At 53.6% G+C, this 13328-nt stretch overlaps 1 protein-coding gene across 1 annotated transcript in view; it reads right to left on the bottom strand.

Moving 5' to 3' along the window:
- The window catches only part of PIK3R3 (phosphoinositide-3-kinase regulatory subunit 3), a 317953-nt gene that overhangs the window by 145017 nt on the left and 159608 nt on the right, over positions 1-13328 (bottom strand). The window contains exons 5-6 of the mRNA XM_065410143.1: positions 10933-11134; positions 7411-7496 (exon numbers count right to left, since the gene is read on the bottom strand). Of these exons, the coding sequence (XP_065266215.1) occupies positions 7411-7496; positions 10933-11134 (288 nt within the window). The remainder of the gene's footprint in view (positions 1-7410; positions 7497-10932; positions 11135-13328) is intronic.

The following is a 13328-nucleotide window of genomic DNA, read 5'->3' on the forward strand; positions in this document are numbered from 1 at the left end:
CGATGTACAAACGCACCTTTTGGGGTTTTTTTGCAGTGAAGACACAGCCATTAATTCAGTGCATTGCAGAGAGGGCCAGATCCAAGCTCCACTGACATCAATGAGTCTTTCCAATAACTTCAGCGGGCTTCAGCGGAAACCCGGAGGCCTTTAGACCCCTGGGAATGCCTCCCTCACCAGTCATTATTTAAGCAGCAGCATCTGCCTCCTGGAGTCACAGCGCCCTTCAGTTCCTCTCCCTATGTCACTTCTCCTCTTAGCACCATTTGCGTATAGACGCGCGGCTCAAATCCCAGCAGACGCTCACACTCACAACAGGGAAATCGGGCTCGAAACGTCCCCCTTCTTGGATAAAATCCCTCAGCAAAAGCTGCTGCTCCCTGCTCAGCCAGTGACCTGCACCTCTCCTCTCCAATCCCCCAAACCACAGGAACTCACGGGAGGTATATTTATGCTTGAGTCAGAATGAAGTCACACTTTATGGTTTCCTCGGTGTCAACTAGTGACTCCTATTCATGTGCTATTTGCATCCCACACGCCATGTTATTGCAGGGTATTTATAGCGATGTTGCATGTCTAATTATAAGCTACAACTCCCCCCCCAAAAAAAGAAAAGAAAAGAAAAGTGCACACAGGGCGAAGAGGGGAGAGGAGACGTACACGGTGGCTACGGACTCTTAGAATCCAGGATGCTAATAATAATGCTCAGCACTTTATATAGCCCCTTTCATCCACAGCGCTCCAAGTGCTTTCCAAACATTTCATTAGGGCCCGCAAGCCCCTAATGTGAGGAGAGAAGAAGAATAACTTCCTGCTTTCTAGATATAAACAGAGAGGTTAAAGGTCCAACGCTGTGTAGTGAGTCAGTGGAAGATGTGGGCTTAGAACCAGGAGTCCTGACTCCGAGTCCTCTCCCATTAGACCACACGCCCTCCCAGAGCTGGGAACAGAACCCAGGAGTCCTGACTCCGAGTCCTCTCCCATTAGACCACACGCTCTCCCACAGGGCCGGCTTTGGGAACTGCGGGGCCCGATTCGAATACCTGGCGGCGGTCCGGGTCTTCGGCGGCACGTCCTTCACTCGCTCCGAGTCTTCCGTGGCATTGAAGGACCCGCCGCCGAAATACCGCTGAAGACCTGGAGCGAGTGACGGACCCGCCGCTGAAGTGCCACCAAAGACCTTGACCGCCGCCGGGTGAGTAAAAATTAAAAAGTTAAGCGCTCTTCTATAGGGCGCGGGGCCTGATTCGGGGGAATTGGCCTAAAGCCGGCCCTGCCCTCCCAGAGGTGGGAACAGAACCCAGGAGTCCTGACTCCTTAGTCTCTGCCTTAACCATTCGGCCCTTTTGCCCCTCTACGAGGTAATCAAACCGAAGGATCATAGTTAGGAAGGAGGAGTTAATTGTTCCGGTGTGTTACTGAGTTCATCCTAGACCAGACTTAGTGAGGAGATCAAGCTGTTATTTCCTAACATGTGGTGAAGTGAACGGAAGAGACGCATACCGATGTCGACGAGTTGACTGGAGAGAATTCGAGGGAGAGTAATAAATATGATGAAGTGGCTGGGGGGGCTGATTTCTGAAGCATTATTCAAGGAAATAGCCATGTGTCGCTTGGCACCCCATTACTAGGAGGGGAGATGAGCAGTATCTAGAGGTATTCCAGAGAGGGAGAGGAATGCAGAAGGTGATGCAAGGAAGTGTCACTGGTAGAAATGGGATTAAAATGGGCAATGGAAAATTTAGGCTGAAATACAGCTTAGCAGGACAGACCGTGGACTGGGTTCCCAGCGGCAGGGCCTTTCCAGCGTTGGGGTCATCGCACCTAGCCTGCTATAATTTGGGCAGTGATCCGCACTGGCTCGGGTGCAAAGATGGACAGGACAACATAGAACAAAAGAGGTCTCTCTTAGCACTAACTCCCCATGGTTCTAGGGTTCTTGCCAGCAGCTGTTGGAGATGTTAGTTAATCCTTTGCCCACTAAAATCCTGATGAGCTTGGAACGCGCCTTTCCCATGTGATCGCTGAAATAGCTGCCAGCATTTGCTTCTGGCTCTGGTACTTATCTGGTCCCCATCACCCCAATATCTAAGCACCTCACAATCCTTAATGTATCGCTACACCCCTGTGAGGTAGGGCAGTGCTATTGTCCTCATTGTACAGATGGGGAAACTGAGGCACGGAGAGGCCAAGTGACTTGCCCAAGGTCACACAAGAAGCCTGTGGTGGAGCTGAGAATTGACTGTAGGTCTCCCTAGTCCTAGTTAGGGCCTTACCCACTGGACCACCACCTGAGCCTTTCAGCACTCCAAGAACGCTGCGGTTTAGGGGACTTCTGGCATCTAGGGCGTGCAGAACGGCCAGGAGACGGCGTCAACGGAAGCGCGGCGCGACCTGAGGCATGCCAGACTGTGACCGCTCCGGGAAAGCTCGCCCGACAGCTCCTACCCCTGCAGCTTTGAGTTACCAAACCAGCCACGTAACGGCAGTGCCGGGAGGCCTCAGCAGAGATCACACGCAGGACCCTCCGCACTGAAAGTGCGAGCTACAAGGGGAACCCCTGCAGCTGGGAGCAAGCAACTGACTGTGACAAGAGCTGGGCTCCAAGTGCAGGCACAAAGTCAGCATCTGAAATGTGTGCGCTGCGACGGGCCATCTCCAGCCAGCTGTACTTCTCCCCTGCCACCACCTTTCACACCAGGGCGCTATTTACCACACCCCGCTCAGCGGGGGAGAGGCAGTAAACATGAGTAGTCGTGCAGTTGTGGATAACGTCCAAGACAGGAGGAGAGAGTGTGTGTGCATATGTGTGTGTACACACATGCTTCTGGGTTAGCACGCGACTCTCGTCTGGTTCTCTGCCCGGCGGATGGAGTTCTTGATCCAATTTGGAATGAATTTTCAGCTCTTCATCCAGGCTCTCCCATTTGTTACCCTTGTCACAGCATTTTGATTAACGGCTGCTATTGGATTTTCTCCGCGGGGCTATCAATCGTCAGCGCGAGTGATTCAATTAAGCACTGCCGACCCGCACTCCGAGCCACAGGCACTGAGACCTCGGCGACGTCGGAGGGGTAACGCAGATGAACACCAGGACAGCAGCGCCACCGAGGGCTGCGCTTTCCCAAGCAACAGCTGAGAAAAGCAGGGAGGAAGGACACCCAGGTCCCTGCCTGTCCGGCATCTCGGTAACTCGCTTTCCAAGACAGAGGACTAATGGGGACTCCCCCGAGCTACAGGGATGAGATTCCCGAGCCATCATCTCATCAGGAATCCAGCTGGCTTAGAGAGGGACGTTTCCAGGTACAGTCAAAGTGGTAGCCACTGAAATCTGCAGCCCCTCTGCCGAGGCGGAGATTCCTCATCAGACTCATCAATGTAGAAGATGGTTTGCATTAGCCCTGGCTAAGCAATAGTCTGTTTCCCCAGATGTTCCTAAAGGCAGGGGTCAGGGCTGTAAATTAGAGGTGTCCAACCTGCCAAGGATGGTGCAGGTCTGTAATGCCCAGCATTTTTAGACTATCCTGTTTGGATCCCTTGATAGGGAGGGTCGGCTCTCCAGGGGTGTGATCTGTTCCCGTGGCTTAAAGAGCCTGGGAATTCCTGGTCACCCCAGTTACGGGGGGGACTCCAGCTCTGCCTGGATCAGGAAAAGCTACTGGATTGTGTGTGAGCATCCAGCACTTACGCCAGCTCTGAGAGTGCAAACAGCCCCCTGACACCCCGCCCATCTGCCTCAACCCTGGGCCTCTTCCAGATGGGAGGAGGGAAGTCAGCCTCCTTGGCTCATCCAGGCTGACAAGGAAGGGACCCGTTGTGGCGCTGGTTAGAGATGGGATAGTCCCTGTGCTCCTCTGTCCCCCCTAAAATGCGCACACCTGGCCCAAGAGAAGAGACGGACATTGCCAATCAATTCCACATGGGCCACCAACAGCCACCAGAGGGCAACAAAGTCTGGACACTAACAGCACAGGTCTGGCTCACAACTGGTGGCCTCGAGGTAGGACTCCGTAGCCCGCTGAGCAGCACGTTCCCCTTCCACTCTTCGCTTTCTGTCCCTGCCTGAAAAGGCAGCGTCACCGAACCTGCTGCTCCCTGCCTGCCCTCACAGGCGTTCTCCTCAACAGCGCTTTTGTTGTCAATGGTCCCCGAGGCAGCATTTGAGGCTGTGAGAAAGCGCATGCCCGTAGCGCGCTGGCCAATGCTGCCGATGCCAGCGCCGGCTGCAAAACTCCACCCTGGCGCCCAGCAGCCAACGCATCCCATTAAAAAAGGGAGAGGGGGAAGTACAGGGCTCTTAAGATACAAGTGGAACAATGCAGCCACCCAAGAATTCCTAGCCGCATTCCTCCTCTTCCCTCCCCTCTGTCGCTTGCCATTCTGCAGTGATTGAGCACTTCTGGTAGGTGAGCGCAAAGGTTCGCTGGCTCCGGTGAGCCGTCCCCTTCCATGTACACACAGACGCAGACAGAGCAATGAGAAACTGGGGTGCCAGGCCGTGCGTTGGCTCACGGGGTGCTTCGTAGCGCTGCTGAGCCTGCAAAGGAAATCCCAGATGAAACCATGGGGTTGTTGGAGCAGGGGGAGGTGCTGGCATGCACGGTAGCATAGGGGCATGCTTCCAGCAGCATGCCTGGGATAGGTGCAAGCTGATGTATGAATGATAGCCTTCAACGGCCAGCCCAGCAGGTGCGCTGTGTTGCAAGAGAGCATCTGGACTCGAGTTGGAGCGTTCTGAGACTAGCATGGATACAAGCCTGGCCAATTGCCATTACCAATAGGGAGGAGGACCGGAATATCATACAAGAAAATCTGGGGGACCTTGAAAACTGGAGTAACAGAAATGGGATGAAATTGAATAGTGCAAAGTGCAAGTCATGCACTTAGGGACTAACAACAAGAATTTTACTATAAGCTGGGGACCTATAGTTGGAAGTGACAGAGGAGGAGAAAGACCTGGGAAGCGCTGGGAGCTAGGGGGAAAAAGTGGCATGCTCAGGGGAGGAGGCGGAGCGGAGGCGGAGGTGAGCTGGGGCAGGGAGCTTTTCCCCGTGGGTGCTCCAGCCCCAGAGTCGGCGCCTATGCTATATGATCATGATGGTCCCTGCAGGCCTACGAATCTAAATAACAGCCTGTGAGTTGTTCATTGAGCCTGGCCGTTATTCTTGGGGTGTGATTGGTCACCGAAATCACAAGGCACAGATTCTGCTCCCTGATTGGCTGCCAAACTTAAAAAAACAACAACCCAAAACCAAGAAGATAATGAATGATGGATCACAAACACCACATTTTTACAGTAGATAAAAATTAGAGATGAATTGTGTTAAAATAGGGAGAAGTTTTGGCATCTAGGAATATTTGAATAAGCAAGTGGTGATCTAAATTCCAGTGAAAATTTAGCAACACAACTCACACAAACACAACCAACCAAACTCTCCAAGGTGATTCATGAGTATCTATTCGCCAGTCTCTTGACTATCAATCAATCAGTTCTATTCACAACCATGTTTTCACTCCATCCTTGGTCTACACTTGGAGCTAACTGGCAAAGTGTTTTGCTTGCACTTGTGAGTCTTCCAAATTGAGTGCAGCAAATTGAGTGCAGCCCTAAGCTTCTCAGTGGTCATAATATTAGGTTTACCTGCAGTATATTATTCAGCCTCTAGATGGCTCTGTGTGGTGTACAGAGCCCAAACAGGGTGTGGGGACTGGTAAACAAAGGAAACAGAGTGAGAACTCAAGTTGTGGGGAAGCCGGATTGTATCTATAGTTTGTAACTGTTTTCTCCATATATCATACTCTTCAACGGCACATAATTTTCATGAGGATGGTTTTGATTCTCCAATGAATCTAGCCCAAGATATAAGTGCCCATTTACTTTACTGTTATTAATTTTTTTAAATCTGTAACATACAAACTCATCACAATCTCTGAAGATGTTTCTGGTGATTTAAGAATGAGCCATATATTAAGCAACAAAACTGACAAAAGGAGTCAGATTGGACAGTGTCTTTCCATCCCACCAAAAGGCACAACCTGCTCAATTATGCGCTGTCATGTCAATACAAACGTCGTCAGTAGGTTGGGCACTGAAAATCTGATGGCGACCTAAATTCAGCTGAATTGAATAGAAAAATAAACTCCATTGTGAGCATGTCTACTTTAATTCCATACATTTCATTGATTCCTCCATTAAAAAAAAATTAAGTGATGCTGCCACAGAATTTCTAGCGGGCTGTACCTGAACGCCCCAGAAATGAACCCTGCCATGCGATTTAGAAACACAGCCAACATTAAGGAGCGTAGGAAACTCACGACGAGCTTTCTAAAGGGACAGATATTACAGACAAGCCGTGGACACCAACTGCCCCTTTGAAATCCATTATTCTCACGAGAAGAGGATGAACGTTAGAAAAATCAACTGTATTCCTCTAGCCCAGAGCCAGCGGGCTTTTGTAATCTCAACTCTGTCTTCAGAGCTAAAACCGATTTGTTGGATGCAATGTGATAGAAAACCTCTCCTCTAAATGGCTCAACGGTAAAGGCAGGAGGCCCTTTGGATCATGTCTGGAGAGATCCCTTGTAGAAACAACCTCAGTCCAGAGCCTATGGCCCCTGCCTTATTGTGACCTCACTTATCTCTGCACGTCAGATGAAACGTGCAAGCAAGAGTAGACGCGTCAAGACCAAGAGCACAGAAAATAAACCTCCTGTGAGCCAGACTGCTGGACAATATAGCAGAGCATGCAAACAACTTCCCCTTCCCTCATGTGCTAGGCACCTTTCAAAGTCAACCCTCCCCAACAACATTCCGGGAACATCAGCTCTGCCATTCCCTGAAGAGCAATTAAAAAATCCCCAGCCGTGCTGCCAGTCAGATGCTAACGACCGACCTACCATGCACAAAGACAGAGAGGAGAGGAAGCCTTGGATCTCCTGTCTCCGCCCCGGGCAGGGTGACCGCCTTCCAAATTGCCAGAGGGGCACCTTGATCACCAAGGCAGGCAGGGAATAGCTGATGTCTGGTGAGGAACTCTCTGGAGACTAAGCCCCTCCCTTGCTAATATCACCAACACTCCCTTAAGCTGAAGTTGGTTAAGTCACGGCCTCATCGGCTTTTGAGGCACCTTAATAAGTTCTAGGAAGGTCACCTCTGAGCATGAAACAGCCGTCTCCATCCACGTCTGCAACTGATAATGACCAGAATTAATCTGCACAAGGCCCAGAGAATCCTGCTTCTCCCTCCCAGCAGCTAGAGAAGCACAGGCCGAGAGGTGGGTACGGGCTGGGACTCCTTTACTTTCATTCCCTGATGGATTCCGCAAGCATCGTGCTCAGTCGCCACGTGCCCGTTGCAATCAAAGCCCTGCTATTCCCCACCTCACCCCGCGTTTCCGCATAGTTTCCTACCGGGTGCAGCTTGCATCTTGGCCACGCCGCCGGCCACGATGAGAGCCTCGATGATCTTCGCGTGGTGTTCTGAGTTCACCTCCGTGCTGTGAAGAGAAAGGGGTGGACGGTGAGGAGAGAGCTCTGAGGAGGGACAGTCAGAGCCTACTGGTTATGGATATGGCCTGTGGGACCGGCAAGGCACGGGACTCTGAAGACCTGACAGGAGAGTGACACCATCTGGAAATACAAATGTTCTCCAGACAAGGGAATGGGCCGTGAGCACTCTTCCTGAGGAGGAGCGGGGCCTTTAAGGAGTTCATTGGAAGGCACCAAACGTCTCAACGCCTTGTTCCTGGGGGGCTGTGATGTTAGTAGCCACAACGCTTGTGTTGCCATCGCCTCATGCTGCTTCCCTGGGTCTGGACCCACAGGGGTCAGCGGAACCTTCTATTTGTCCTTTCACTTTCTTCTATTCCTGCCGCAATCCCGAGGGGCTTGAAATTACAGCTCCCAAACCGGTTATATTCAGGGGTGCTGGAAGCTCCCTACAAGTGAGGGGGCCACCGGAGCCTGAACTGTGCCCTCCCCCACGCCCTCTTCCGTGCCCCCCGAGGTCCTGCTCCTGCTTCTCCCCAAGCCCCCGCCCTCACACTGCCCCTTCTTCCTGAGCCCCTGTGCTGCCTCTTCTCCTGAGGCCCCGCCTCTTCCCGAGGCCCCGCCCCTGCACTGCCTCTTCCTCCAAGGCCCCGCCTCCCGCACCGCCTCTTCCTCTGAGGCTCCACCTCCCGCACCGCCTCTTCCCCCCGAGTCCCTGCCCCGTGCCGCCTCTTCCCCCGAGGCCCTGCCCTCGCAATGCCCTTTCTTCCTGAGCCCCTGTGCCGCCTCTTCCCCTGAGGCTCCGCCTCCCACACCGCCTCTTCCCCCGAGGCCCCGTGCCGGTTTTTCCTCCGAGTCCCCGCCCCTGTGCCGCCTCTTCCCCCCCGACGCCCCGCCCCAGTGCCGCCTCTTCCCCCGAGGCCCCGCCCCCGTGCCGCCTCTTCCCCTGAGGCCCTGCCTCCCGCTCACTCCTCTCTGCCCCCTCCTCCCTGTCGCTTGACCTTATGGCTGGTAAAAATTGGGAGGCCGTAGCCCACAAAACGACCAAAGGTGTGTAACAAGCGTTCATGAAGGGCCAATGCCAAGCTTTGCAAACATGTTGGCTATGGAGAGTGGATTATCCATTTGCTCGAGGTAGAAAAATCTAGTAGAGACAAGCCTTAGAGAACCCCGAAAAAGTGCCAGAGCGATGGCTGGAAGTCCATTATGTCGTTCACACAGAGCAAGGCGCCAGGTTACAAATCAACTACTCGATTCCTTTTCCCCTGGGACACCCGTGTCTGTTAACCAATCCCACCGTCACTGAGTGCAGGGCAGAGCAGGCAAGATTTCAAATATCAACGCTCACAGCAGAAAAGCTTCTCATTCATTTTTATGAGACAAGCCTTTCACTATTTCCTTCCACAGCCAGGTAGTGTGGCCCGTGGGTGGGGCACGGGAAGGGGATGCGGAAGCCCTGGGCTCTATTCCCAGCTCTGCCACTGTGCCTCAGTGTCCCATCTGTAAAATGGGGATAATGATCCCTGCTTTGAGATCCATAGATGAAAAGCCCTTTGCAATCTGGTTAATAAGCGCTATGTTCTCGTGTAACTTGCTGGCTACATGTGTATGATGATACACACATTAGCTAGCAGCTGGCCTACAGAGAGGATAAGAGCCTGCTACTGCTACAGGCTAAGGGACTTGCTCCCTTAGCTCAGGTAGTTGAGGCCTGTGCATTTGGCAATGAAAGTCCTGGGTTTTAACCCAGCTGACAGCTTGTGGTGGCCATTAATTGCTACACACGGGGGGATTTTTTAAAATATTGTTATTATGAAGCACTAATGCTTCGGGGAAAGGCTGGAGAAATGGTCAGTGCCTGTACGTTTGTGCTGGTGGGTCACGTCGATCTACTGCACACAGCGTACGCCATTACGAGCGGGACCTAAACAGCGTCTGTGGCTCAGCAACTTGTCAGTCTCTATCTGAGTACGTTGCAGAACATCCCGAGAGAGCCCAGCAACCTGATAGGCCCTGACTGCCCGGGTCGGGTTTGGGTGGAAAACAGCACGACCCTCCCAGGGCTGGGTCGGGTCTGGTGACCTTCTCCTGCCCGTGGGGTTGGCTCAGCAGCTGCGTGGCCTGCTCCCGCCGGCTGTCGCCACCTTGCGGTGCTGCGCACGCATGCTGTGGAGTGGGTGTGCCTAACCGAGGAGTTACAGCGCCTCTCGCTCCACAACACACACACAGCAGTCAGGGGCAGCGTCCGGCTGGCAGCACGGGTGGCAGGCTGCTGTGCTGGCTCGGATTTGGCAGAGTCGGGGCTTGGATCTGGGTCGGGCTTGGATCTTAGGCACGAGCCGAGCTCTGCACCCTAGGGTGGGGGAGGAATATGCTCTCTAAACAAAATTACTAAGGTCCTGATTCAGAAAAGCATCTCTGTTTGGGAAGAGCACTGAAGCACATGCTGATTAAACCCCATTACAGCCAATGCGACTTTGGCTCGCACTGGCACAGAACTGGGGCCACAAACCCAGAGCCGTGACTCACAGCTGGTGGCTCTGCAAAGGGCTGTGATGTCAGAGAGGCTTGTGATGGGCTGTTTTGCTTTTCCGCAGCTCATTTCAGCGAAAGATCTCAAGGCGCTCGAAAAACAGCAGGCAGTTCAGCCTCACTCACCCGGGAGCCAGGGCAGCGTTGGGACTATACCCATTTTACAGATAGGCAAAGTGAGGCCAAGTACCCCAGGTTTCACAGCGAGCCAGCGACAGAAGCAGGAATAGAACCCAGGGGTCTGCTGCCCCCTGGCAGGCCCGTGAGCTGGTTTCAGGGGGCTGTGGGGCCCCGCAGCTAAGGCACGCGGCCCTGAGCCCTGGCACCCCCATGGGGCTGAAACCGGAGCACAGTCGTGAGGAGCCTGAGCCTGGGTGCCCCCCGCGGGGCTGAAGCCAGGAACGGAGCTGTGGGGCTGAGGCCCTGGTGCTCCCCCGTAGGTCTAAAACCCTGAGCCCCCGGGCCCCTGCAGGGCAGAAACCCGGACCCCCGAGCCCCCCTACCCCGCATCTGAAGCCCCAGCCCTCCCCTGCATGGTGGCTGAGGTCCAGCGCCCCAAGCTCCCCCACCCTTTTGCAGCTGAAGCCCTGAGCCCTGCAGGGCTAAAGCCTCGAATCTCCTGCCTCCTCCGCCCCGGTGACTGAAGCCAGGAACACCGAGGCCCCCTCCTGCTGGGCCCTGGAGTTTTTATAGTACGCTGAGGGGGCCTCAGAAAGAAAAAGGTTGAGAACCCCTGCTGTAACAGACTCATATCGTGTGCTGATCCGGCGCAGAAAGGGCTCTGTCAGACCCACTCGTCAGTGCGTTACAATAGCACCTCGCAGCCCAGCTGAGATTACAGCCCCCACCCCCGGTGCTAGGCGCTGTCCATATGTCATAACAAGAGCCAGGCACGTCTCAAAGCCAGCTCACCTTGACGCAGGTGGGCGGAAGAGCACGTCGCCGAAGAGCTCCCCCAGGGCCCTGGGGGTGAGGTGGCTTTTGCTGCCGTTCTGACCCACTTTGCAGAAATGGCTGGTGAGGTGCTGCAGGAGGAGGCCGTGCTGCTGGGGGAGGGTGGGCGACTCCAGGACCATCTTCACCCGCTGGCCACACTCTTCCAGGCTCTGAGTTTCTGTGGGAGAGGAGAGCAAAAGGGAAGGAAGCTTTTAGCCCAGGGAAGAGCATCCCAGCACCAAGCCCGGGGGGCTGGGGAAAAGTTTGTTACCCAGGTCGCTCAGGTGAGATTTATTTCCCTTCTCCTCCCATCGGCCAGCCTCATTTCTCTCCACGCTACAGATCAGGGGTTTAGCAAACGGAGGCCTTGTCTACATGGCCCTACAGTTCAGACTATAGAGGTGTGAACGGCATCGTGCACCAAAGGGCTGCGCTTCCCCGCGTAGACAGTGTGAACGTGAACTAACGAGGTCCTGTTTGAAGAGGATGTGCCTTTTAATTTGCGCCCGTGTCAGAGAATCACAGCGTAGCCTGAGCCCGTTGGGTTGATTGTCACAGCGGCTGACCATACTGCGGGTGAGGGTCGCCCCTCTGCCAGCACCAGCCCTCAGGGCTCGAGTGGTCCCTGGACGTTGTGATGGCCCCTTTGCCCAGTGGTGAATTTCACCTTGTCAGAGCAGCTGCATTCTACATCTGCCTGGCCAAATGCCCACGTGGCGCTGGTGATGTGCCCACCCTGGGAAACGGCCAGGGTTTTATCTACCCAAGTGTCCCTAGCCCCTTCACAGCAGCTGTAACACACACCGCTCCGCCTCTACCCTCCCCCCACGCCCCTGCAACTTCCCAGCTGCTGCTTCATGTCCCAGCCCCTCAGAACTGAGCCTACCTGGCATGTTGCTAATTCTTTGTAGCGCACCCTTTATGTGCCACCCTGGGAACCGCTGCTGCAGGCATCCCCAGTGGCCGTTCCCTGGTTTACCCCCATGCCCGTAAGGATATTTCATGAGCTCACCTGAGCCAGGCTGTGCCACATGGACACAAGTCAAAATGACCACCTGGGTGCTAAACATCGGAACATAAACCAATAGTCCTTTGTTGAGCCAACCAAAATACGGTCTGTGTGAGGCTCCTGACCAGGGCAGGTGTCTTGTGTTAAGACAGGGAGACTTATCCTTTCCTATCACAGCTTCACCCAGAACTGGCCTTTGAAAGAAGCAACCAGTTCTTTTTAATCTGGCCTGCTGGGCCCTGATTGGCCCCTGCCTGCTCCCAGCCCTTCTGGCCACTGGAGGACCAAGTCTCACTGGTTCCACAAGCGGCTGATCCTGGGGGCGGGGCGCTTCCTTAGGTAACCCCTAGAGGTCTAAACTTGCTGCTCTTCTCTTCCAAAAGGACCGCTTCACAAGGCAGGGTGTGTTTATAAAAGCGTGCTTGCAATAACCTTAACTTCACCCCCAACTTTGCCTTCTGTGTTCCTCGTTTTAGTGCCAAGGTGAGGTGTGCTCCCTGCAAATTTGGTATCTCTCCCCTTCCCTTTTATTGCCGAAGGTTATTTAGGCCAGAAATAGAGAATCATCATGCAGGGGTTGCCGAGAGAGTTCTTTAAACCAAAGGGTTGAGTCTTATGCCATTTTAAGATCCCTGCATGAATAATCATTTGTGTGTCCCCCTCCTTGGTCCCACCCTGGGGCTCGAGCGCAGATGGACCCAGCCTTCGGACACAGGAAGCACATCTCCCCCGCATCATACTGGGTCATTAATAGGCTGAAATGCTACAGGGCAAACACTGATTTCTAGTAATTCCAGACTCGCTCCATTGACCTCAGCACAGTGAGTCTAAATTCCCCCTGGAGTAACAGAGAGCAGATTCTGGCCACTTGCAAATACATTCTCTTTCAATCTGCATGATTTCAAAGCACTTTACCGACTGTACAGAGGAACCCCTTCAGCTGCCTCTGAAATGCAGCTGCCTCTAGGGTGGAACATGGCAGCTGTTTAACAGCAAACAGTGACTCAGCAGTTTCGGACAGGCAATGAAGAATTCCATATACAACTGAAGCTGCAGGGGAATTTAAGCAGGCAAGCTGTAATAAACCACAGTGGATTTTGCCCAGGATTGGCCCTTACACCTATACGGAGAAGGATTTGTGCGCTGTAGTTTATAAAAGTGAAATTGCCTCTGTCAGTGGGGCTTGGGGAGGATTTATGTGGTACGCGTGCTGGCAATTTAGTTTTGAGTTTCCTGGCTGACTATGATCTATACCTGACAGGTGAATAAGGGAAGCGTGTGGGTGCTAGTAAGTCACTCAGAGGGTATGTCAGGGGACGAAGAGGAATCACTGTGCCAAAGGGGACTGGGGCAGTTTCAGAGT

The sequence above is a fragment of the Emys orbicularis genome, chromosome 8 (assembly GCF_028017835.1).
Source record: "Emys orbicularis isolate rEmyOrb1 chromosome 8, rEmyOrb1.hap1, whole genome shotgun sequence".
Taxonomy (NCBI): domain Eukaryota; kingdom Metazoa; phylum Chordata; order Testudines; family Emydidae; genus Emys; species Emys orbicularis.